Raw genomic sequence first — 25,921 nt, 5'->3', positions numbered from 1 at the left:
TGAGGACATGTTAACTAGAAGGCAGTAGTGTGTAGACTGAGACAGAGCAAAAAGTGAAAGCATAAAACAAGAACAATACTGTCTGGCAGATAAGGAAAACGAATATAGATAAAACCAACAATAATGGAATGCATTGGAAATACCAATGTCCAGCCAGTCCATTCATTACTTTTATCAGTAGTTTATTCTGATATTATATTCAAAACTCTACATACCGCCCACCCAAATGAATATTTGCAAACGTAAAAACAAAAAATCAAACAAAACAAAAAAAGGAAAGGGTAGTTTATGAGTCAAAGTCAGAGGGAGGGAAAGGAACCAGCTTGTGAACTGGGCGCACAAACGTCCCTTGTGCGGTTTTGATCTTGACTGCTCTTACTATTCCGTCACGTCCAGGGAAAGTTTCTTCTATTCGCCCGATTGGCCATTCAAGTGGGCTGGTGTTCTTCATTTGGAGGTATGCTACATCACCAACTTTGACATTGGGTTGAAGGGAAGTCCATTTTCTACGAGGAATCAGGGTTTGAACGTATTCCTGTGACCATCTCTTCCAAAAACACTGAACAGCCTGTTGTAGAAGTTCATATCTTTGTAGTCTGTTCATGGGTGTGTCACTGCAGTCAATTTCAGGTGGAGCTAAGAGTGGCGATCCAATAATAAAGTGACCTGGGCTCAAATAGTCGCCATCGTTAGGGTCTGTGATCATCGTTCCGATTGGTCTACTATTGAGAATAGCCTCTATGCGTGTCAACAAAGTGTTCATTTCTTCATAGGTGAGAACAAGTGTGCCCATTACTCGTTGCAAGTGATGTTTGGTGGATTTAACAGCGGCCTCCCATAGTCCACCAAAGTGAGGGGCTGCAGGTGGATTGAAGTTCCATTTGATTTCCTTTTTGGCTAGATGCTGTGATATCTCTGGATTGGATCTTTTTAAAAACTCCTGAATCTCTTTGAAATGATTTGAGGCACCTTGAAAGTTGGTACCACAGTCACTGAAAATCTGCTTACAAAGACCTCGTCTAGCACAGAATCTATCAAGAGCAGCAAGAAATGATTTTGTTGATAGACTTGTAGCAAATTCAAGATGGACGGCTTTTGTGGACATACAAATGAAGATTACCAAATAACCCTTTGATCGTGGAGCTTTTCTCCTATCACTTTCTTTGAATTCAAATGGACCTGCATAGTCAAGTCCTACATTGAGGAATACCCTGAGGTTTTGAAATCTTGCAGAAGGAAGATCAGCCATTTTGGGTGTCATGGGCTTTGCCTTGAACATGTAACATTTGTTACATTTGAATATTCTTTCTCGTAATAATTGGCGTAATCCACTGATCCAAAATTTTGATTGTATGAGAGATTGGGACAATCGAGGACTACCATGTAAAGATAGTTTATGATAGTGATCACATAACAGAGTTGCTAAGCGAGATGATGTTGGTATTAGGATAGGATGTTTTCTGGAGAATGAAAGTTGGGAGTATTTTAAACGTCCGCCCACCCTGAGATAACCTTCTTCATCGAGAAATGGAGCTAGAGATCGATACTTAGTGGTGCACATTTTCTGTTCCTTTATGTTTTGTATTTCACCTGAGAGATATTGTTCTTGAACATTTTTGACACATAACATTAATGAGTCGTTTAGTTCTTGAGCGGTTATTGGCCCTTGCCTTTTGCTTATTCCTTTCTTTTGACTTTGAAGATTAAAGATAAATCGTAACAAGTAGGCAAGAACGAACTGCACTTTTGACAAGCTAGAGAATTTTTCCATAAGTTTCATTACTATGTTGTTATCGAGACTAGTTGTTAGGAAACATTCTGATTTCAATTCGGGGAGATGAATTTCTTCTGTAGGTTTTACATTTGATGATGGCCATAGGGTTGAGGGTTCATGAAGGAAGGAAGGACCTTTCCACCACAAATCAAAATCAACTATATCTTCAGGAAGCATGCCTCTGCTGGCACAATCACAGGGGTTTTCTTTCGAAGCTACATGACGCCATTGTGTTGGGTTAGTCTCTTCTAAAATGTCAATTACTCTGTTGGCAACAAAAGTTTTCAATTTGTACGGAGGGGTTTTGAGCCATGACAACACAGTAGATGAATCCGAAAACAGTATGATTGTTGATGGGTCAAAATTGAGATGTTTTACTGAAATTACTATTTGCATAAGTAACTGAGCCGCAGAAAGTTCTAGTCGGGGAATACTCATTGTTTTTAATGGTGCAACTTTACTTTTGGCTTTTATGAGGTGTACTCTGATTCCAGCTGAGTTTTCAGTACGGATGTACAAGTTAGCAGCGTAACCCTTTTCAGAAGCGTCACAGAAGCCTATAAGTTGTGTGGAATTTGAGGATGCTGTGGGAATGAATCGTTGGATCTTAATATTTGAAAGTTGTGGGAGAGTAGAAATGAACAGAGACCATTTACTACTTATTTCATTTGGAAGAGGTTCATCCCAGTTCAAACCAAGAAGCCATAACTTTTGCATCAGATGCTTAACATAGAATGTAACTGGAGTGATCCAACCTAGCACATCGTATATTTTTGATATTTCAGATAGCATTGATCGTTTTGTGAAAACTAGAGGGTTGAGCTTAATCGAGTATGAAAAAGTATCATCAAAGGAGTTGTACTGCAGTCCAAGAATTTTCATTCCAGGATCTTCATCTGAACATAAGACGAGTGGTTGTTCACGGTGATCTTCTGGTACGTTGTCTAGGATAGGTTTGTAATTACTGGACCATTTGCGTAAAGTGAATCCTCCTAAATCTAACAGTTTGATGAGTTCACTCTGTAGCTGCAAAGCTTGTTCTGGTGTGTCAACACTGGTGCATATGTCATCAACAAAGGTCTGATGCAGAATGGCGTTTGAGGCTAGAGGGAATCGCTTTCCTTCATCTTTGACAAGCTGCAACAAAACTCGCTGGGCTAGGAATGCACTTGATGTGACACCATACGTGAGAACGTTGAGTTCATACTCCTCAATAGGTCCGTTTGGTAAGGTTCTGTAAAATATGTGCTGCAAACTCCGTTGCTCAGGAGCTACAACAATCTGTCTATACATCTGCTTAATATCTGAACACACAACAATGGAATGAAGACGAAAGTTTGTTATAATTTCAGTTATATCCTTTTGCAGCTTAGGACCTGGGAACAAATTGTCATTTAATGACTTATCATCATTTTTAGGTTTGAAAGAGGCATTGAAAACTACTCTGAGTTTGGTAGTGCTACTATCTTCTTTCCTTACACAGTGATGAGGGATGATGTACGTAGAGGGGGTAGTCGCAATGCTCATGTGACCTTGAGCAATGTAGTCATTCAAAAAGTCCCTATACTCCTGATACATCGTTGGGGTTTTCTTCAGTCTTGATTCTAAATTTATTAGACGGTGCTTAGCGATTTCTCTTGTGTTAGGTAACGAAATGTTGTCTGATCTTACAGGCAGTGAAACTACGTATCTATTTGTTTCATCACGAAAATGAGTAGTTTGAAAATGATTTTCAGTCTCAATGTCTTCAGGATTGATAGGTTTCTTAGTGTTTACTGACTCTGTTTCCCAAAATCTTTTGATTGATTTATCTACAGACTCACAGCAGGTCAGAAAGTATGAGTTTTCATTTGTAGAAGAAATGCTTGGTACTTTGCCACCAATAATCCATCCAAATATGGTTGCCAAAGCGGAAGGTTGACCTTTGATTATATTGTGTGAGTCCAGAATAATATCATAGTACAAGTCAGATCCTAACAAAAAATCAATGGGTGCACTTTGGTCAAAAGTGGGATCAGCTAGCTTTAAATTAGAGAATTTTGACTGTACAGAGCGATCTAATTGGATGTTAGGTTGATCAGAAGAAATTTTAGGTACCACTATCGCTTCAGTTGTCAATTCAGTTTCAGGTGTAGAGATTGGGCTTATACTGCACATTACAGAGCCTTTGTTTTGGGAGACAGATGTATTAGCTACAGCCATAAGCGTAATTTTGCTGTAACGTCTTTTTAGACCAAGGCGTTCAACACATTCTGTAGTAATTAAACTAGTTTGTGACCCTCCATCGATGATGGCCCTTACCTGTTTTAGTTCACCATCGTTATCACGGATGCCAATAATAGCAGTACTCAGTAGCATGTTTGTACTTGAACAAGTATTAGTGTAGTGGCAAGTCTTAGGTTCTACATTATTTCCAGCATTAGGCTTAGACTCTGTCACTTGACTGTTATCTGAACGATGTAGGAGAGTGTGGTGTTTACCAGAGCATTTGAAACACTTAGACTTAGATTTACAATCAGATATCATGTGAGATCCGAGGCAAGAAAAACATAAGGCACTCTTTTTAGCTTGATCATATCGTTGCGCTACACTCATGCCTTTAAATTTTGAACAACCATAAATCTTGTGAGAGATGTCCTGACAGCACGGGCACGTTAATGAAGCATTCTTCCCTTTATCGTAGTGAATTGTATTCACAGTAGAGAGCATTGCACTGCGAGAGCTTGATGGCTTAGAGAACTGGGTAGGTTTGTGAGGTTTTGATTTTCCCTTGGGATCATTAGTGATTTCTAGAATTTTGAGCTGTTGTTGGACAAATTTGATTAGGTCTTCAAACTTTGGGATATCATTACTTGAATGATGACTTTCAAAATCCTTACGAGTGTTTGGTGTCAAAGAGCGTAAACCAATGTGGAGCATAGTGAAATCAAATAAATCGTCAATGCCAAGAACCTTCACAGCTGACAAATTACTATTGAATACTTCCATGAAGTTTGAGAAAGAGTTAGTTGAATCCTCTGTCATTTGGCGAAAAGATAATATTTTGTCAAGATAACAAGAAGCTAATAATCTTTTATTCTGGTATCGTTCAATTAGAATTTGCATTGCAATGTCATAATTGTCATCTGATATGGCCAGAGTGTCAATGAGAGAGAGTGCGTGAGATTTTAGTAAACTACGTAAATATGTAAGTTTTTCTACCTTGGTTAGGCAAGTGTTCTTATGGATCATAGAGGTGTAGAGGGCATAAAAGTTTGGCCAAGCTGTAATTGATCCATCAAATGGTTCAATTTCCAGTTTTGGTAGTCTTGCTACTTGAGAAGATTGTGTTGGGACAGATGATTGAGTAGTTTCCGGTTTACTTTGTGTATTTAAATTCCCTACATTCATCTTACGAGCAATTGTCTTCACATTGAAATAAATCTCATCATATGCTAATGAAGCTTTATTAACATCAATTTTTTCACCCTCTTCTACCTGAGTGTTTACAACATTTATTTCGTCAGATATTTGCTCAAAAGCCTCATAATCATCTTCGATTCGCTGGAAGCGAGAAACAAAAGAGTCTAACTCAGCAGTATAGCTTTGTTTTTGTTGAGCTAACTGTATACATTTTTTGCCAACATCATATAGAGCTTGTAGTCTAGCAAAATATTTTTCTCTCCTTTTAACAAGTGTTTCTAACTGGACAGTAGGTCGGGGAGTCATGTTTGCAGATTAAGTTTATATGACCAAGGAGGTATAGGTAGGTATAGGAAACCCTAGAGAAAAATAAAGCAACTTAAAAAAGTTAAAACAAACTACAAAAGAATTTAAACTTATTTATGCTCTCCTTTTGCAAAACAAAAGAAATTACCAACTTTAAAGTTACTGTAATCCATCCGGCTCGAAGGACCATTAATTTGTTGAGTCGTAGAGAATTTTAAATCTTAAAAATTCTATTCTCAAAATGTATTAATTTAATTTTACCCAAAGGCAATCGGAGAGCATGAAATAAAAACTCTGCTTCTCAGTTCACACACTTTTTAATATCAGGTTTTAAAATTGGATATATTGAATTATGACAAGAACTGTTATATTAGATTAGAATATTAAATGAAATCTTCCGGAAGGTTAAAACTTTTAAATCCTAAAAATCTGATAGAAATATTGTAAGAGTATTTTGAATAATTGCTAAATAAATTAAGTTAAAAATTATTTTCTACTTGCGGAGTCTTTCTTGAGAAGTCCAGGTTGTGGTGAGTTTCAAGTGAGGTCGTGACGTGGGTAGCGAAGCGGTTGTAAGAGGGTTGGAGCTGGCGATGTCGTCTGGGAAGGTTGCAGAGGGTTGGCCTCAAAGGAGTAGCTAGGAGAGTAGAGGTTTGACGTAGAGAGACTTTGCTAGTGGTCCAGTGATGCCCGTAGAGGAGAGGGATGACTTGAGCTTAAAAGTGGCGTGCAGGTTGACGACAGGAGAGAATTACCAGTCCATTCACTTGTAGAGGTTTCATCCAAATATTAATACTGAAGATTTACTTCATTCACTTCACATCACTGTCACTGATACACTGAACTGTACTATTATGTTCTAACATTGGTTATAATTAAAAGAGAGAATTTAGACTACATTTTGAATCTATAACTACAATATATTTGAGGACATGTTAACTAGAAGGCAGTAGTGTGTAGACTGAGACAGAGCAAAAAGTGAAAGCATAAAACAAGAACAATACTGTCTGGCAGATAAGGAAAACGAATATAGATAAAACCAACAATAATGGAATGCATTGGAAATACCAATGTCCAGCCAGTCCATTCATTACTTTTATCAGTAGTTTATTCTGATATTATATTCAAAACTCTACACTTATATTTATGTTAATTTATGATTCTTACGAACATATTAGTAACAGTACACAAACAAGCATTACCTGAATAACTGGAAAGCAGGGATATTGCGAACCCAATGAACTGACAGGAATAACAGCCTGGAAGCACTTTCACAGATGTAGTGGACATTTAAGTATGCCGGCATCGGACTTGGAGTTTGCAGAATGAATGGAACATGGTGTTCAGGAAGCAGACGTCCCTCTAATTTAACAAACCCTTCTAACTCTTTGTCGCCTTTTTCGTTTCCATTTAAGTTCTGAAAAAATAAACAGTATTATTTGGTATAGTATTTTCAGAAACTCTCATTTCAGTCGCTTGTTTTGCCAATTTACATAGTTGGGAAAGTTAGTCAAAAATTCTAGAAGTTATTAGTTAGTCCCGTAAAAAGTAACTGATAGAAGTTATTAGTTAGTTGAAAAACTAACTGATAGAAAATAAAGTTAGTTTTTGTAGAAGTAGGCCTAGCTGTTTGTTGGGCAGTTGTTTTAAATGATTTTGTATGTAATGAAATAATGACACGTCTTGGTAACTAATCTAAACTATAATATGAGTAAAGTTTGTGTACAATGATTAAAAAAATGGCTCCTACGATTTCCTTCAAATTGTTAGAAATATCTTAGTTTTAGGTTAAAAACAATATCCCTGCCAGGCTCTGTTCTAGGATAATTCATTTTTCATTAAGTACTTATTTTAATATTTTTAAAATTAGTCTTATGGACTGTCGAGTAGCTATGACAGTGTTACGAAAATGTAAACAAATGGATTGTAACATAAGCTTGTAACAAATCATCTGCAGTACAATAGCAAATTACAAAATAAAGTACAAAGTAAAAGGAATGCTATGAATTCTATGAATGCTATTGAGTATTGCTTATATAATACCAATACATTTAGATTGTACGACGTATTACTAACCAAAGGGATAATTACGACTGTTCAAAAACATTAAGTATTTTACAACAAAACATCATACACTGATATTGAACTAAAGAAAGAAAGAGAAAGAAAAAGCGCTTTATTTCCAAAATACCCAGTGCACAATAATTCGTCCCACGCAGGGGACGTGCCTACGCGCTACAGCAATGACCTTTCGGTCGTCTGCCGGGTTGGCACGTCTAAAACTAAATCAAAACAATTATTGGATTCCTTTAAAATAAAATTATAAATCTTTCCTTAAACTAACAATTATGGCCATTATTTTAAAGTTAAGAAATATAATACAATCCAACCAGTTTCTCTAGTTATATCGGTTTTTTTTTTTTTTTTTTTTTTGGAAGTTTGGAAGAGTACGATATTTAAATTTTTTATGATATTTTTTCCTCAATTGTTAAATTCTTGTATTAAAATCCACCTGTATTGCCAGGCGTTTTTTAAATAATTTACTAACGCTCGCCAATCCCTGCCATTTAAAAAACTAATATAATCCCGTTCAGAAAGGACTCTATTGTGTAAAAATGTTAATCTAAGATTACTTAAAATTGGACAAATAGCGATGAAATGAAATGTGGTTTCAATTTCACCCATATTACAAAGAGAACAGAACTTATTTCCCGTTGACCAAGGTTTACCATTCAAATAGAGCAGCTCTGCCCTAGCCTTAATTATCCAGGAAACGAAGCTGACATCGGCGTTATCAGTAAGGTAGCTTCTATCGCCAAGTTCAAGGCCAAGGTCGAGGCTGATCAGCTGACTGTGGTGAATGGACGTGCGTGCGCGCCCTATACACTCTCCTATCCATACGTCACTCAGCTTTTCCACCACCGTCAGACATCTCGATTTTACCGCCTCTGATCCAAAATCTACATCAACCCCTACCTTCTCACCTAGCATCTTCCACTGTCTGCACCAATCTAAGTTATGGTTTATAATTTGTTTGGCTAGAATCAAAGGAAGTCTATTATCGGGGAAATGTAGTACTTTTAATAGGTAATTTAAATTCGTAATCATATTATAAAAAAACAATTTTTTAAATCCACTTTCTAAATATATCACATAGTTTGGCGTGTTATAAGGCAATCGGAAGAGTCTCTTTAAAAACAATTTTTGAACGGATTCTAGGAATTCAGATTCGAAGCAACCCCATACCTGAGCCCCATAACTAACAATTGATTTTATGACGGAATTAAAACACATAATTTTAGATGATAAAGGCACAGATTTATTATTGATTAAGTTATTCCACACCGAGTTAATTGCTAATTTTGCTTGCCTCGCTTTATCTTTAAAATGTGATTGCCAAGATAACGTCGCTGTGAATAACACTCCGAGGTATTTATAGCTGTTTACTACTTCTACACGTTTCCCATTGAACCACCATTTATCTGACGAGGCCAATCTACCCCCATTTCTGAAAACAATTATTTTTGATTTTTCAAGATTAACTCTCAAATTCCATGTTTCACAGTAAGTTTCTAAATTTCTTATCATAAGTTGTAAGCAGGTGGACGTAGGCGCTAACAACACAACGTCGTCGGCATATAAAAGAATGTTTATCCTAGTCCCTCCAAAATTACAGCCGCCACCTAGTGCCTCAGGAAGATCATTAATAAATAAAGTGAACATTAAAGGACTCGCAGAACATCCTTGCCTAAGACCTGTCGAAGTTTCAACATTTGCTGTCACACTGTCTCCACACCACACACCCGCTCTAGTACCATCATAATAGTTCTTAAAAATATTTAAAAATTTTGTTGAAACACCTATACAGGATAACTTAAACAGTAGCGACTTCCTATCAATAGTATCGAATGCTGCCGAGAAGTCAACAAAGAAAGCATATAGCTTACCTCCGGTCCTTGCCAGCCTTAGGCGCACAATCGCATTTAGGTTAAAGATATTGTCGATGGTTGAATAACCTCTCCTAAATCCCGCCTGAAACTCACTTATTAACTGCCTATCACTAGCCCAATTACTTAACCTTGAATCTAAAATGTTTATAAAAATCTTAGCTACACAGTTGATAAAGGACAACCCTCTATAATTTTTGACGTCATTAATGTTGCCTTTTTTATGTAAAGGAAAAATAATAGACTCCTTGAAAGTTTGTGGGACATTGCCACTCTCAAAAATACTATTATAAATATAAATAAGACTATTAAGTAATGCATCCGGTGCGTTTTTAAAAAACTCATATGGCACCCTGTCAATGCCAGGTGCTTTGCCATTTTTTACCCTTAACAACACAGCTTTTAATTCATCTAGTGAAATATTTGCATCGAGGTATTCGTCACAAACTACTGGCTGTGCATACGAAACAGTAGATACTAACAAGGGTGGATTTAATAAACTCTTAAAATGCTTCGACCAATCCTGTATCGCAATTTTACCAATTTGGTTTGGAATTTTACATTTGAAAGAATTTATTGCACTCCAAAACTGCTTACTGTTCGTTACTTGAGACACATTATCTATAATTTGATTGTAGTAAGATTTTTTCTTTTTTTTACAAAGTGCTTTAAATAATTTGATCACCTCCAAGTATTTTACTTTATCTAAATCTAAATTAGTTTTCCGAAACTTATTCAAGAGTTTGAATGAGCGCCTACGAGCTGACTGACACTCCTTATCGAACCAAGCCTTTTTACTGATAAGACATTTGTTCTTGGGTACAACTTGTTTAGTTCGCGCTGATTCAGTGATGCAGCCTATAATTGAATCGACATTCCTTTGTGCGTCGTCTCCTAATTGCACACTTAATAGTTTCTCGCCAATTACTTTACAATACCTCTCCTTATCATTATCTACCCACTTTAATCTAGGAAGCAAAAATATCTTATTACTCTCCTCCCTGTCCTCAATCTCATCCTCGGCTCTAGGAGCTGTTATCTCTAAACTAAGGTCAACAGGAAGGTGGTCAGATCCTACAAAACTTAACACATTTAAATCTTTGACAGCATGCAAACAATTGATTGACACTCCCACCAAATCTATGACAGAGCTTCCCATATGACCCACGAAAGTAAACTCCCCATTTTTATCTCCGTAAGTCCTCCCATTTAATACTATTAGACCCAAATTATCCATTAATTCTAGTACTTTACGACCTTTCTGATTTGTTATTAAGTCCTTTGAATACCTCTCAAAATTAACATTCTTTATTGCCTCCGGGATTACTTCATTAGGCAGGCTTTGTTCTCTTCCAATTCTCCCGTTTAAATCCCCTAACAATATTAAGTTTTTAAAATCATTATTGTACAAAAAAGTTGTGAGTTTCTCAAATTCACTATCCCAGTTCCCAAAATTTAGATAAACTGGGAGAAGCCTGATACAACCATCATCAATACTGTTACTATCTTTAATCTTAAAAATCTTATAGTTTTCGATTTCCAACACTTCAATTTTACTTAGTAGCTTAGATTTTAAATTAACTAAACAGAGCGACCCCCCACTGCCTCTTCCAAAATGGGACGACCTTACTGCAAAATTAAAATGTACAATAAATCCTGCAAAGCCATTTACAATTAAATCTTTATCCTTTTCTAAAATAAATGTTTCTAGTAAAATTACAATATCATAATTATTAAGTAAACTAACAAAATGGCCATCACTAATCTTGTCCTTTAGGCCGCAAACATTATAAACTAAAATTTTCAGTTCTATACTCATGCTGTTTATCCGGTCCTCTCCATGTTGTCGTGTCCGGGGATTGGCGATGATCTCCTAGCCGTTGTGGACGTCCTCGTTGTTGATGGAGTCGTTAGATATTGAACTAAAGGTCTAAAGGAAAGGCCTAGGACGTTTTGTAGTTTTCGACGATGTGCAGCACGAGTTGGTGCGTTATTACCCCATCCCGTAATTATAGTTGCAATGTTCCGCGATCCCAGTGGCTAACGCAATAACGGTCAACAGATATAAGATGTTTTGTATCATATCATGAGTTTTACATTGAAGCTTATAGTAGAAATTTTATAAATTGCTCGTCCACATGAAAAAGTTTGTTAGGTAAATTAAGGATGAGTGGATGTCTACCAAAAACAAATTGACTTTACAACTTAATTAATCGTAGTAAAACTGAAAATATTTGTAGGCTTATAAGTTCAATTTTTTTACCTCTTGAACAAATAAAACACCTCGAGAAATGCTCGGTCCCCTGGCACTTGTGTTTTAATCAAACATTGTCACATTTTACATTACTCAACAGAAACAAATTACTTAAAACTTGTCACTGTCAGATAATGAACATCATCAACTGAGGAGAATGTTTTGACACTTATAATAACTTGAGTGTATAATCACCAAACAAACATTCCCCCTTCCCACCCCTCGGTGCTTGGGGTGTTGTTATTGGCCGTCACTGCCCTTCCACGGGCCCACTGCATACCAAAGCAACCGGACTTTGACTTTCTCTTTCCCCACCCCCCACGTTTTTCGTCAACAAGGGTGCTGACCCCTCACGGCCGCACGCAACCCTCACTGATCACATAAAATTAATAACCCGTATTTGAGATACTTCCACCTGACAAAAAATCTAACAGTTAAAAACGAACGAATATATTACCTATTCGCTAGCTATAAATCTAACTGAGTAGAAGTTATTTCCAGCACTTTTAAAAAACTACCGAATAAAATAGAAGTTAGTCGAAAAAACTAACGAATATTGCTATTCGTTAGAAATTCTATTTGTTATTCCGAAGTATGCCAATTAATCAGTTCTTTATTGAAAACATACATACAAATTTACCTTTTATTTTGTAGAGGTGCCTTTATTTCTTGATGTTTTTAAGTTTATATCACTAATGCGCATTTCGCTACAAGTTGTAGCATCTTTGGAGTTACACTTACACTAAGCTACATCACTAATATATACAAAGTTTGTGAGTTATTATATTTTATTTCAGTATCAGTCACTGGTTAAGTTCTCGTCACTATCGTCAGCTGATAGATAGAGCAAACACCGACTGCAATAGACCATCTTCAAGCAGAAGACAGAAGGCAAGCTAAGTAAAGACTGAATCAAATAAATGGTTTATTTGGACTCAACAAAATTATTACACTATCTTAAAACCATCCTTTCCTTGTCTGTGGTTGATTATTAAAAATAGTTACCGTACAAGTTATAGGATTATTTAATTTAATTCATACAGTTATTTATTTGACTTTGTTTTGTACGAACTATGGAAATACAGAAGCAACATAAATACGACTAAATGTGCACTAAACGTGCGACTAAATGTGTGTGTGTGCTAAATGTACGACTCGGACCTCAAGCTCAGTCCAGTTCACGTTAACTGTTTGACTCAGCCGAGTCCAGTCAGTGGCTGAATTCATATTTTTATGTCCAATGGTTAAATGACGGGGTATTCACGATATCGACGAATCATATTATTGTATTCGATCTGAAACCACAGTGACAAATGGAAACACTGCACATTGCGCAAGACTACTATTTCAAATTCAACGGGTAAAATTGATTTATTGATGGATGAGACTACATGGCTACATGACTAACACCCAAGCCTGCATTCGGCAAACCAAGAAGGGCTTTAATTGTTATTGTTTGTACCGGTATGCTTTCTTCGGTGGTTCGTAATTTTGTTTTTGTCTTTCTCTTTCTCGAGTGAGATGAGAAAGTTTAAATGTAATTTAGCGTTGTCCGTCGTCTGTCTACTGTCTAGTTTCTATGAAATTAAGAATGAGTCTTTGTTTTCGTCAGATTTCTTAAATAATTATTTATATGTTGATATGAATAATTAAACTTGTTTTTTCTATAATTAAGTGAAAGTGGATTAGTTTATTACAGGAATGTAGAAGTATGCCTTCCATAAGTTGTTGTTTTTATAGAATAATTTGTGATAAATTCTTGATAATCACTTCCCAAGTTTGGAAGTATTTTAAAACTGATGAAGCAAACAACATATTTGCGAAATGCAACATATTATGTAATAGGCTTATCTCTAGAAATTGGGCGTCTAAAAGTACTTTTAACTTAATGAAATACCGTACCTAAAAACCCACAATAATGATACAGGGACTAGGCCTCCAAAGAACCATCACAGTCACCAAACTTGTTAAATCTTTTTTTCCCCAAAAAAGCCTGCACCTTAAACTGTAACCTACAATGAATATGTAGGCCTATTTTTTAAAAAGTGTTCTTCAATTTGTTCTAAATTTTCCTTAATACTGGAGCCTAAAATTAACTTAATTATATAAAATGACTCAAAATTACTTACTTCTAAATATTTAGCTAGAACTTAACAGGCAACTTAACGGGCAGTTAACTTAGTTTAACAAATCTTACAAACATTATTAACTTTTTTGGATCAGTTTTAAGTTTTATCAACTTAGGGACAACCAATATTGACTATCATACTGATCTGTAAAATAACAAATAATAAACAGTATGGTAGTCCTAATTGTGTAACCGAATGTAGAAAAAAACTGATAACTTGGTTGTTTGTCATCCGATTTTAACAAACAAGGTCTCATTTGATTTGGATTAAAATCCTCTATCTTTTTGATCCTAAAAACAAGGAATTTTAGACCCCTACTTATACGGCATTTTATGTTTGTCTTAGCCCAAGGAACCTTATCTTACCTTACCAACTTGCCCTTCTGCACCTGATCTTTCCATCGCAGTCTTGGGCGCCCCAATGGTCGTCCGACTCGTGGAAGATTTTCTGTTGCTATTCTCAGTGTGGAGTTCAGCTCTCTACTATTTGCATGGCCAGCCCACCTCAATCTTCTACTATTGATTAAAGCTATTATGTCTGGATCTTGTCCAAGCTCCATGTTGGTGCTTATTCTCCATATTCCCCGATCACAAATTGGACAAAAAATTGATTGAAGAATTTAATTTTCAAAGACTAATTTTCAGATTCTGTTCTGATTTTTTGCTGAGTGTCCATACCTCAGATTCATATAATACAACAGGTAAAATCATACTCTTGTAGAGTCTTAGTTTTGTATTTTTAGATAGAATTTTACTCTTCAGTAGTTTCTGGATGGCCCAACAACATTTATTCCCCTGTAGGAGTTTAATTTAAATTTCTTTCTCTTCATCATTACTTTCGTCTACAGTGACTCCTAAATATTTAAAATCTTCGCACCTTTGGAAGGTATAACTATTTACATTAAAAGAGTCTCTATAAATATTTGGGTTTCTACTCACAACTAGGTATTTGGTTTTTTTCTTCACTTACAAAAAGACCAGCTTTTTCTGCATTCTTTAGAAGCGTTTCAGCCAGGGGTTTCAAACCATCATTTTCTTCAGATATTAAAGCTATATCACCAGCAAACGCTAAAATATTGATTTTTTGTCCAAGAAGTACTCCAGAATTAAGATTTTGAGTCTCTTTGAGAGTCTCTTCCAATGCAAGATTGAAGAGAGGAGGAGATAGACCATCCCCTTGTCTTACTCCTGTGTTTATATCAAAGGTGTCACCAAATTCACCATATAACTCTGACTTTTCCTTTTGTGTCCTTTATACAGGTTTTTGCATTGTTTCAATTTTTCTGGAATCCTGTAGTCCTTCAGTAGCTTCCACATTTTCCTTCTGCCAATGCTATCATATGCCTTTTTCAAGTCTACAAATAATATATGTACACTTTTATTAAATTCCCAGAATTATGATAATATATTTTTTTAATGAAAAGCTGATCGGTTGTCGATCTTTGTTTTCTAAAACTAGCCTGATGGTCCCAATGATGTTTTCAGAGTATTATACAAGCCTGTCGTACAATAATTTTGAAATTATTTTATAGGTCTGGGGTTTATAAATGAGTTTCATCCCCTTTTTGTGCAATAGTATTATAACTGCAGTCTTCTGGAATTTCTTACTTTTTCCATATAACACCTATCAATTTATGTATTCTCCTAATGAGGTTCCTAAAAGTTCTTTGAATATGCCAGCCTCTCCTGGAACTTTATTATTTTATTTTATTTTATTTTTTTTTATTTTGAAGCCTCCTCTACTTCATTTAGGGAAGACTCTAATACTTCAGGTTGAATTTGGGCTGTTTTCTTGTTCCTCTTTCTCATCTCTTGTTACCATCTCTTTCCCATTAAGAAGGGTTTCAAAATACTTACTCCATAAATCCAAAACCTCATCCAGCCCAAGGAACAAGTCCACAAAATATGTCCAGACAATTTGTAACACCCTGTATATATTTACCGTATTTTTAGAACAGTATGGTTGTAAATACATGTTTCAAGTGTAATTTGACATATTTTAATTATTTTAAGTAAAATTAATAATACGTAAGATGCTGATTAAGAAGTTATTTAATATTGAATTAGCAAATATGCTACTTTTCACACTAACCTCTCCACTGACCACCTTAGCAACAGTGTCCAAGGCACTATGGATTACAGTTTTGTCCTGAGCAAGGCACAATGTGTCTGCCACTTCACCGTCAGGAGAGTAACTGTCAGATGAGGCGTCGTCGTCGTCCCATGTATTGTTTAGACTTGGTGATGTTTGTCTCTCTCCCTCTGCAGAGCAAAAGAAAACCCAAACTTTAATAAGTCAATTTGTTTTTGGCCGGAAACTACTTAATTCTGCTATCAAATTAATTAGCCTAGTAATGTTTTTCTCTCTATCATCAATGAAAAGATTAAATTCTTACTCCAGATCGGACTTGTGCCATGAGACATAATTGAGATGTCAGCAACGTCACAGAAGACATACAACTATAACCCAGAATGCCAAACGCATGGTAAAAACCATTAAGTGTTTTGAGAGAGCTTTGCCTGTCAATCAGTAGGCAGCGCCACCAGCGTTGCCATGCGTATGTTTTCTGTGGCAACGTCCCCCTGGGAGAGTAAAGATTCGGGTTAGGTCCAACACCAATTGGACTTGACTGAAGAGTCTAATGGTTTCCCGTATCACAGACCCTGGAATTCTACCTAGCCATTTTAGACTAAACTGCTAAGCTATCTTGACAACATTTGTAACTATTGTCCCCCTCAGGAAAAGTACACCACAATAGATTTCACAGAGAATCGTGTAATATAGGCCTATTTAAAAGTAAAAAGGGACAAGTGAATGGCTCCAGGGGTAGTTTCAAAGAAATTAAAAAATAAAATACTGATTCATACTAAAATCTGAACTTGTTAGCATACATATTTGCAGGTATGAGTAAATAACAAATAAAACAACAATATGCAGTAAAGAGCTGATACATTAAGCCTGATGTATATTTTACAAATAAAGGTGTTGCTCAGATGTACACTGTGCACAGACATACCACACAGACTCTACTCCTACTGTATGAGGTAAACTTACCAGTGTTAAGGCCATATTGTAAAGGGCTCATGTAGCCCAGACTGAGAGCTGCTGATTGAAAGCCATACTGCTGTGACTCTAGGCACAAGTCTTTTCTGATGAAGATCTTCATTGGGTTATTGGAATAATTTGCAAAATTATTATCTCCAGGCATAAAATTATTCACTTCTTTCTTCTCTGAAATAGGCTTCCTTTCATGTTGGACAGCTGAAACAGTTTTTGTCAAATAATTGATAATAGATGTTTTAACCAATTCAAACATTTCTTATTTAGGTTGTTCGAGTATAAATTTGTATTACAGTATAAAGAAATGTATTTACAACAAACTGAGACGACATACCAACGAGAACCTTTATACAAGTTAGTAAATTTGTGCATCTAAATATTGCTTTGAGGATAATGGCAAGAAGGCCTACTTACTTAAATGTGAATACTGTGGTAAAAATTAAAGAATACCTACTATGGATTTTACACTGTAACTACATTAACATTTATTGCAAGGTCCAACAGTTTAAGGTTTCAGCATACCTCATGAGTGTAGTTCCTCTATTAACATCTTAACTCCAATTTATGACAGGTTTTGAAAATGTTTACATAGGAAAACTTCCTTATAAGTCTCTAGTGAAAACATTAATTGAACTTTAATAGAAAATTGTACAAAAACTAAGATTAATGAAGTAACATATACCTAAATAGCAAATACTATGCATAGTATTTGTATCAAATTCGAGTGATTTAATACAGTGGCTTAAGTAATAAAGTATTGATATTTTATCATATTGCCAATAAGCTATGCAGATGCAGAACAATCAAATTTTAATAATAAAGTTTGTAACTCGGTACCTAATTCAGTTACTACATTTTCTGATTCCTGCAGAGTGTGGTGTTTAAAATAAGTGTAAATCAATCAAGGAGTTATTGGTCTCAAGTTCAAAAACATTCTCCATAATTTCCTATAGTAATAAATGATTATGTAGATTGCAAAGAATATCTATCTTGACAAAAATGTATCAAAGCGAACATTTTTCTTAAATTATACAAAAGCGTCAAATATATATATTTTTTATCATTGATGTTTCCTATAAAAAAAATATTTTTTTTACCCCTCTCAAACAACTATGAACTTAGTTAGAAAATTTGTTTATAAAATAATTTAGGCCTATAATTCTTAAGTTCATTCTAGATCTAGCAAATATATCAGAATTCATTGTCCTACTTCTGGATATTGCTTTATATTAATTAAATTATTATTGTTACCTTACAATATCCGTTTGGTGTTGGTAGATAGACAACTACATGTTTCGTGGCGACTGCCACATCCTCAGGTTATCCTCTTCTCAGATTCGTCATCAATTTAAAAATATAAAACACTGAACACACGTAAAAAACACATTACATTAAACATTTATTTTGATACCGTCACGGTGCGTGCACGCGTTTGGTCGGGCCGGCGGCGACTCCTCTTTCTGTCGCCGCCGGCCCGACCAAACGCGTGCACGCACCGTGACGGTATCAAAATAAATGTTTAATGTAATGTGTTTTTTACGTGTGTTCAGTGTTTTATATTTTTAAATTGATGACGAATCTGAGAAGAGGATAACCTGAGGATGTGGCAGTCGCCACGAAACATGTAGTTGTCTATCTACCAACACCAAACGGATATTGTAAGGTAACAATAATAATTTAATTAGCAAATATACCTGAATCCTTCTATTTTGTTACCAACAAGTTTGTTTTAATAATAATTTTGATAGTCTGAAGCTGTTGGTATTATATTATTCATCATAATAATTTCTGTCGTGCAACAAAATATAATCCACTGAAGCTGTAAATAAAGTTTGATACAAAAAATATCAAGCCTAATATATTATAGTAAAATGTATGCTTCTTACAGTCACTGCGCATTCCCATCGTCAGGCATTTCTGCAGACGACAATACTGACATCGGTTCCGATGGTGCTTCGTAACTTCACAGTTTTTAGTACCTCTACATTGATATCCTAACTGCTTACGGATTGATCGCTTAAAGAATCCTTTACACCCTTCACAGCTAATTGCTCCGTAGTGCCTCCCTGGAACAAACAAGTTAGTGAAAGTTAGTGGTCACCTGTAGCTGGTTTACTCTGCTGGAACACCAAGTCTAGTCATAGTACCCAACCATCATAGTAACTGTAGGAAAAATATAATGCGTAATGCGAGCTCAAAGTGCCACTTGGTGCACTAGTTATACAAATAACTATTGTGCCTTCTACTCAAGGTGGATGAGCTCCACTGGACAGCTACCACTGGGTCTAGTATTTTTTTCTATAATGGTTTACACCCTCAACCCCGAACAATATTTTACTAGCGTTCTATTTTCAAGTATGTAAAAGTGCAACACTCAATTCATCCAAGCAAAATGGTAATTAAAAATATATTAACTTGTGGAAACTTACCAGAGGCTCTGTCGCCACATACAACGCAAATCTCTACAGCAAGGCAGAGAGTAGGAGTGTTTGAGGAGTAGTTATAGGAAGACAGTGGAAACTTACCAGAGGCTCTGTTGCCACATACAACGCAAATCTCTACAGCAAGGCAGAGAGTAGGAGTGTTTGAGGAGTAGTTATAGGAAGACAGTGGAAACTTACCAGAGGCTCTGTCGCCACATACAACGCAAATCTCTACAGCAAGGCAGAGAGTAGGAGTGTTTGAGGAGTAATTATAGGAAGACAGTGGAAACTTACCAGAGGCTCTGTCGCCACATACAACGCAAATCTCTACAGCAAGGCAGAGAGTAGGAGTGTTTGAGGAGTAATTATAGGAAGACAGTGGAAACTTACCAGAGGCTCTATCGCCACATACAACGCAAATCTCTACAGCAAGGCAGAGAGTAGGAGTGTTTGAGGAGTAATTATAGGAAGACAGTTTGTCCTGAGCTGGAGTAGATGTCATGTCTAGTGGATTATGAGATGAGTCCATCTTATCCAGCAGACTAGGCATCACCTAAAACAATTATTACTTCATCAGCAGAAAAAAGATAATTAGATTTTATTTACAGTATAAGTGTCGAAACAAAATTGTCATCACACCGTAGTTGGAAAAGACTCGTATAAGATGTTTTTCGTACTTTTAGTTAATTTCTCTTGTATGAAAGAAGAAAGAAGCTATTACTTTAGGTGGCATGGCAAGAGTGAAACCCGGGACCGAATTACTCATCCCCCGAAATGCCACAGTAGACTCCCTCTTATCCGGACACCTTTTAACCGGACATCGGTTTAACCGGACTACACTCGGTAGAAATGAAATCTCTTTAACCGGACAATCTTTATCAGCCGATTGGTTTAACCGGACTGGATCGGCAGGAAGTGGGCGGTACTGATACAACTGTTCTCGTGGGAAAGATTTGAGACCAGTGATCACGTGTCTAAATACAATGCTCTCCTAAATTTAAGTCGAATACGAATATCACAGTAAACGGTCCGTTTTAACGAGTTTTGGGGGACGTCGGTTTAACCGGAAAAACCGTTATCCGGACTGTCCTCGGTCTCGAGGAGTCCGGATAAGAGGGAGTCTACTGTATAAACACTATTCCTTCAAATTTATATACATAAATGTGTGTCTGTGACCGAGATAACTCAAGCAATTGCGGTCATGAGTTTGCAGACCAGCAAGATTGAGTAATGGCAGTGGAGTGTTGTAACTTAAGAGTTTATTTTTTTTATGTTTTTATTTTTAGCGAATTTCCCATTATAGGGAATAAGCTAATATTACCGTAGGTCCATGGTAAGACCTGGACCCAAGACCGATTTACTTTTTCATTTTGATGTCACCAGAGGTTATAAACACCAACCGTTCAAATTCATATATATATATATATATATATATATCATATATATGTGTGTAATTTATTTGTTCATGCTGATTCTCAAACTAGTTTGAATAAACTCTGGTTTATTTGTCTTTACAAAATTTCATCGTATCATTTTTGCTCGAGTTATTGTGCTAATGGGCAAACTAGTTCGGGAACCAGCATGATCGGACCTATTTTTACCCCATAAATCTCCCCATAAACCCCGTTTATGGGTAATCCTGTAAACCTGGTCTTATGGGGTAAAAATATGGTTTTTCTCATTTTTGACCAAAACATAAAATTTTCCAATTTCTACCTAAACCATTTCTAGGACTTTAAAAAACATACAATTGATTATATTGCAGTGTTTTTGTACGGTTATTGGTTATGGAGAAATTTCAAAAAAAATTGTAAATTTAAAATATAAACTGTTGTCTAGCCTACATTTTGATCAAACTTGGCAAATTTATTTATTTTATACTGAGCTGTTAATATTTTATAAAAAAACAGACTTTATTATCCTCCTGTAGCAACAAATCTAGGTACTCATTAAACCTAATGTCATTGAAAATTTTAATAGATTTCATTTAAAATCAAATCAGGCAAATCGAAATTTGCTTAGTCTGCAGGTTTGCTGTTGTGGGGGTCTTTACCTTTAATAGATGAAAATTTATACTAACTTTTACTACAGCCATTGTGTAAGTTTAGTGCTTAAAAAATTAGACTATTGACGTGTTGTTCCTTAATGGTTTCAGGAGAAATTAAAAAAAAAAATAGGCTGGATTGAAAATGCCCATGTTATTCTTATTGAGAGGTAAACAGTTGTAGGTTGTAGGTTGTAGGTTTAAGGACGTATTTTGATCATTTGAAAGTTGTCTGTAAATTATGGCGTCCATCGAGCTCCTGTTGCAACCAAGAAGCAAGCCAGTTTAAATTTGAGACCAACGTCATGTTCCTTACTTCATCCCCTACTGTAGCTGGATTCCTCTCCTGGAACACTAAGTCTGGTCATAGTATTAAAAAACCTTGTAAAAGAAAATAAACACTCCCACCAAGTATGAAACACGTTCTATGGTTGGGTTTCTGTATGACTTGAAGGGCCCAAAATTTGGTGATTAACTGTTACCAGTTGATGGATGTCTTTGCAGAAAATGTGCATTAGTGGCTCGGAGAGTGAATGGAAGCCTGCGTAGAAACTGTTTTCATTGTAACAGCGATTAAAAAACCCCAGATCAGCCTCACTTCCGGGGCTGACTGTAGTCCTTCCTTGATATAGTCTTATATAGATACCCTTTATTAGTTCGATAGTCCAGTCACATCACGATCCGTGCATACGAAATTCCCCTAACTTACAAATGAGACTAATGAACGACAGCCGTTGGCTTAACTTACACTATTTAAATAGGGAATAAATCTGACATGCTTAAGGAAATAGGACTAGTCTTATTTAAAATTTAATCAGGCAAATGGAAATTGGCTTAGTCTGCAGATCTGCTAGGGCGAAGGTAGTTAGGCCTACCTATATACAAATTCGTGATCCTTGGCCAAGATTAATGAGTTATTTTCCTTAAATTGGTAAGTAACACAATAATTTCTAATAAGCCATCTAGGCTTTATGTTTATCTTCTTTTAAATTGAGATGGAAACATTTTCAAATTTAAAAAGGAAAGGCTACATTACAAGTTAAGTAAACCTAATTGTTAGTTAAGCTGTTAGCATATCTCTTGCGGATTTTCAGAACATTTTAAGCTCGAATAACCAGGTTTTATTTTGATCAAACTACAAATTTTAGACTACTTTGAAGATAAAACCAGGGGCTATATTTTTTGTTTACTACGGTACAGTTTTTACTAGGAACTAAGGACACAAAATGTATCATTTAACTAGTAGCCTACCTTATCACAAAAGAGACCCTTTGAAAGAAATTTATAGGTAGCAAAAATGTGCTATCTTAAGCCAAAAAGATACCAACTATTCTTTAAAATTAACTGCCTTACCGGTACCTAAAATGAAACACATGGATCGAGATAACAAAATTTACACAGCAGTCAGAAGGAACCTAAATTAATTAATTAATTGTATGTGAGCAATGAATAAACTAACACAATAGACGGCTAATAACTCCTAGGTAATATTGGTTAATTAAGACTAAATTCATTTTTTTATCAATTAGGCTGACTAAGATAGGCTCATCCGTTTCTTCGCTTTCTCAGGAAGAAACTAAAAGATATACGTGCCTCAAGTTGAGGCTTATTATGATTGCAGTTTATCAAATAAACTTAATGCACACAGTCGCGGCTGGTGTTCTTAAATGGTGGGAGGGCTCTGCATATTTTTATATAGATAAACGAAAGCCTAACACTATTCACATTTGTCAAAGAATTGAAAAAATTAAAGGCTTAAATTAATACAAACACACGTACATAGCCTACGATATATTTATTTAAACTTGTTTCCAAGGCTGCTATTGTATTTAACTTAATAATAATGTCTGCAAATGAGTCTGTCCTGAAAATAACATTATAAAATAATGATGAAATATCTAAGGTCAAGGTAATAAGGAATAGAAAGCCAAATAGGGAAATTGCATTTAAACCTATACCGGTACCTAACCTAAAAACCTATTTAACTAGTGTACATGTTGCTCGAAATCGAGCAATTGCAACCAATGATTGCTCAAGAAATACAGTACCCTGTCAATTCATTTTTCCTTTTTTGAAAAATATATCAAATTGCCCAGGCTTTCACGATTTTTTACATTGTAATACCGTATGTATGAATGTAAATTAAAGTAGTAAATATTTAATTTTAACAAAATCAGTAAATGTACCCAATGTGTTTCGTTGAATTGAAAAATAAACAACAGCAATTGAATTATACAGCTGATCAAAATGTAAACAATTATGTTCTTCATAAGGATAACATGGGAACTTTAACAGCCACTGGGGAACAGCGCCCAAGGGACTTTTCCAAAAATGTAAGGTCGGTTTGCAAATCTATGCGACACATTCTTTCCAATGATACGCCAATGGATAAAATCGGTTAAGAAATGGCAGAGGAGTTCAACCGACAAAATTTCATGTAGCGTATTAGTTAGGGTATATAGATTAACCAGAAATACAGGGCCTACCTTTAACTGAATTGGATGCGAAATAAATTTAATAAATTATAAAGTCAGTATTTTATTTAAATACACGCACAAACACTACTCCTACATCACTATTCATTAATCTCTAAACAACAACACCAAATCAAAATAAAATTTTGTTTCAGTTTAGCTCAGTTGATTTCTAGTTTTAGAAATTAAGCTAAGATGGTTTGAGTTATAAAAACAGGTACCCCAACATCAGTTCTACCCATCATAACGGTAGCTTGGCATAAAGAATATCCAGATTGTGGTGGCTGCCCTGATTTAACAGTGTGCGCGCAACTTTGGACTCTGCCCCAAAGCGCCCATACTAAAGTGTTGGAATGACGTCATGTCACCCTCAGCGCTGTTTGGTTGTGCTGCCATAAGACTACATTGGGATTGGGACGGTCTGGCCGCTGTCCACACTAAGCAAGTGACGATCAAAAATAAGTTACCATTCCTGAATTGAATTATCCAACTATTTTATATATTTAACTTATGTTGTATATTGTTTAAAGTTCTCGTTGAAGTAATTTTGATTTAATTTAAACCCTAACTGAAGAATATTAAAATATAATTTATGTATGTAGCCTATTGTTGGGAGGTTGACGTTCAAGAGTCCTTATGGGCTAGCCGCCACTGAATGCACACAATACTTAACACTCAAGTGTTAAAGTATGTACAAAACTTGGGTACTTGTGCCATTGATTAGAACCTGACTTGCGATTTCCCTTGTTGAAGGAAAAATCTTTCTTCAAGGTCTCGTCATTTATAGAAGTAGCCTAAATATATATTTCACGGATTGAATATTAGCCTTACTATAAATGATGATGACATTAATTACAGTCCAGACAAGGGTAGACATCCGTTGGAGTAGATAAGCTATCTAGCCTATATGAGAAATAAGTTACCACTAACTTGGGCCTAATAATAAAACAGGTATATGCCTAATGTGCTAGTAAGTAACAAAACTATGAATCCACCCTTATGAGTTCTAGTAATAACAGATTACTGATACTCACAAGGTTGGTATTAAGCGATTCCTTCCAAAAACTAGCTTATTTTAAGACCAAAAGATAGGGAACAATAAAATAAGGTTATGTTGGGCAAACAATTACCTGGCTACTGATGTCTTTGTAAAAATAGATGAGTTAATTAGTTCTCATAACACAAGGAAAATATACAAATTTAGAAATAATTACAGGCGTGATTTATCTTCATCCATAATATTTACTTTCATTTGAAGTTTCTCAGCTGCCATTCAATGTCGAATGTCAGAATGTCACATCACATCACATACATACATACATAGCTTACAGTAAGAAGTAGAAGAAGTTACATTTTTCAATCCAATCCAATTCAAGAATTCGATCCAATATAATCAGATCCAATTGAACCTGATCCATTCTGAGCTCCGACTCCAATTCCAATTTGACGTTATGCCGGTTGGTTATGTCATAGATAAAACCATAGATAAAACATGAGGAGTATGTTTTATCTATGATAAAACCATTGTCAATATAGTCAATGGTTTTATCTATGACATATACTTACTATACAGGGTGTTTTTTTTTACTTGCATCTTTATTTATGTATAAACCGCAATAGATAGAAATATGCAGTTTGCTCGAATCATCTACCGTATTGACGTCGGGGGCCCAATTGTTTTGAATTCAACGTTACATTCACATTCCCCCCCCTTTCCCCCTGCTTAATTTTTAAAAAACTTAATTTTTTTAAATAGCAAGGTACCCCTTGTGACATATCAAATGAAAGAGCATGAAAAAAAATGTGTGGTGAAAAAAATTGAAAATTGGCTCATAAATGTGTGAGATATTTCGCCCTAATAAAATGTTTTGGTGACATCTAAACATTTTCTTTTTTCGTGCTCTTTCATTTGATATGTCATAAGGGATATCTCGCAATTCCAAAATTTTAAGTTAAGGTAGGGAGAGAAAGGGGGTGAAATATCTCACAAATTTATGAGCCAATTTTCAATTTTTTTAACCAAACATTTTTTCTTCTTACATGCTCTTTCATTTGATATGTCACAAAGGGTACCTTGCTATTTAAAAAAAATAAGTTGGGGCAGGGGG

The 25,921-nt window shown here is 35.6% G+C and overlaps 1 protein-coding gene across 3 annotated transcripts in view; it reads right to left on the bottom strand.

The window, feature by feature from the left end:
* LOC128997863 (nuclear receptor subfamily 2 group C member 1-like) overlaps positions 1 to 25,111 on the bottom strand; it is a 36,101-nt gene extending 10,990 nt beyond the window's left edge. Inside the window, exons 1-6 of one of the 3 annotated variants that reach the window (XM_054423636.1) lie at positions 25,028 to 25,111; positions 19,686 to 19,848; positions 18,759 to 18,938; positions 16,867 to 17,073; positions 15,904 to 16,073; positions 6,685 to 6,899 (exon numbers count right to left, since the gene is read on the bottom strand). In XM_054423636.1, coding sequence (XP_054279611.1) covers positions 6,685 to 6,899; positions 15,904 to 16,073; positions 16,867 to 17,073; positions 18,759 to 18,938; positions 19,686 to 19,845 — 932 coding nt within the window. In that variant the 5' untranslated portion in view covers positions 19,846 to 19,848; positions 25,028 to 25,111. Of the gene's footprint in view, positions 1 to 6,684; positions 6,900 to 15,903; positions 16,074 to 16,866; positions 17,074 to 18,758; positions 18,939 to 19,685; positions 19,849 to 24,943 lie in introns of all 3 variants that reach the window. The other 2 variants (XM_054423635.1, XM_054423634.1) reach the window with 2 other exon arrangements.
* Between the last annotated feature and the right edge of the window lie 810 nt (positions 25,112 to 25,921).

The sequence above is a fragment of the Macrosteles quadrilineatus genome, unplaced genomic scaffold, assembly GCF_028750875.1.
Source record: "Macrosteles quadrilineatus isolate MER2022 unplaced genomic scaffold, UCM_ALF_1.0 Scaffold_7__1_contigs__length_78375512, whole genome shotgun sequence".
NCBI lineage: Eukaryota > Metazoa > Arthropoda > Insecta > Hemiptera > Cicadellidae > Macrosteles > Macrosteles quadrilineatus.
The sequence above is the reverse complement of the archived record's forward strand: the minus strand, read 5'-3'. Positions and strand labels throughout refer to the sequence as shown.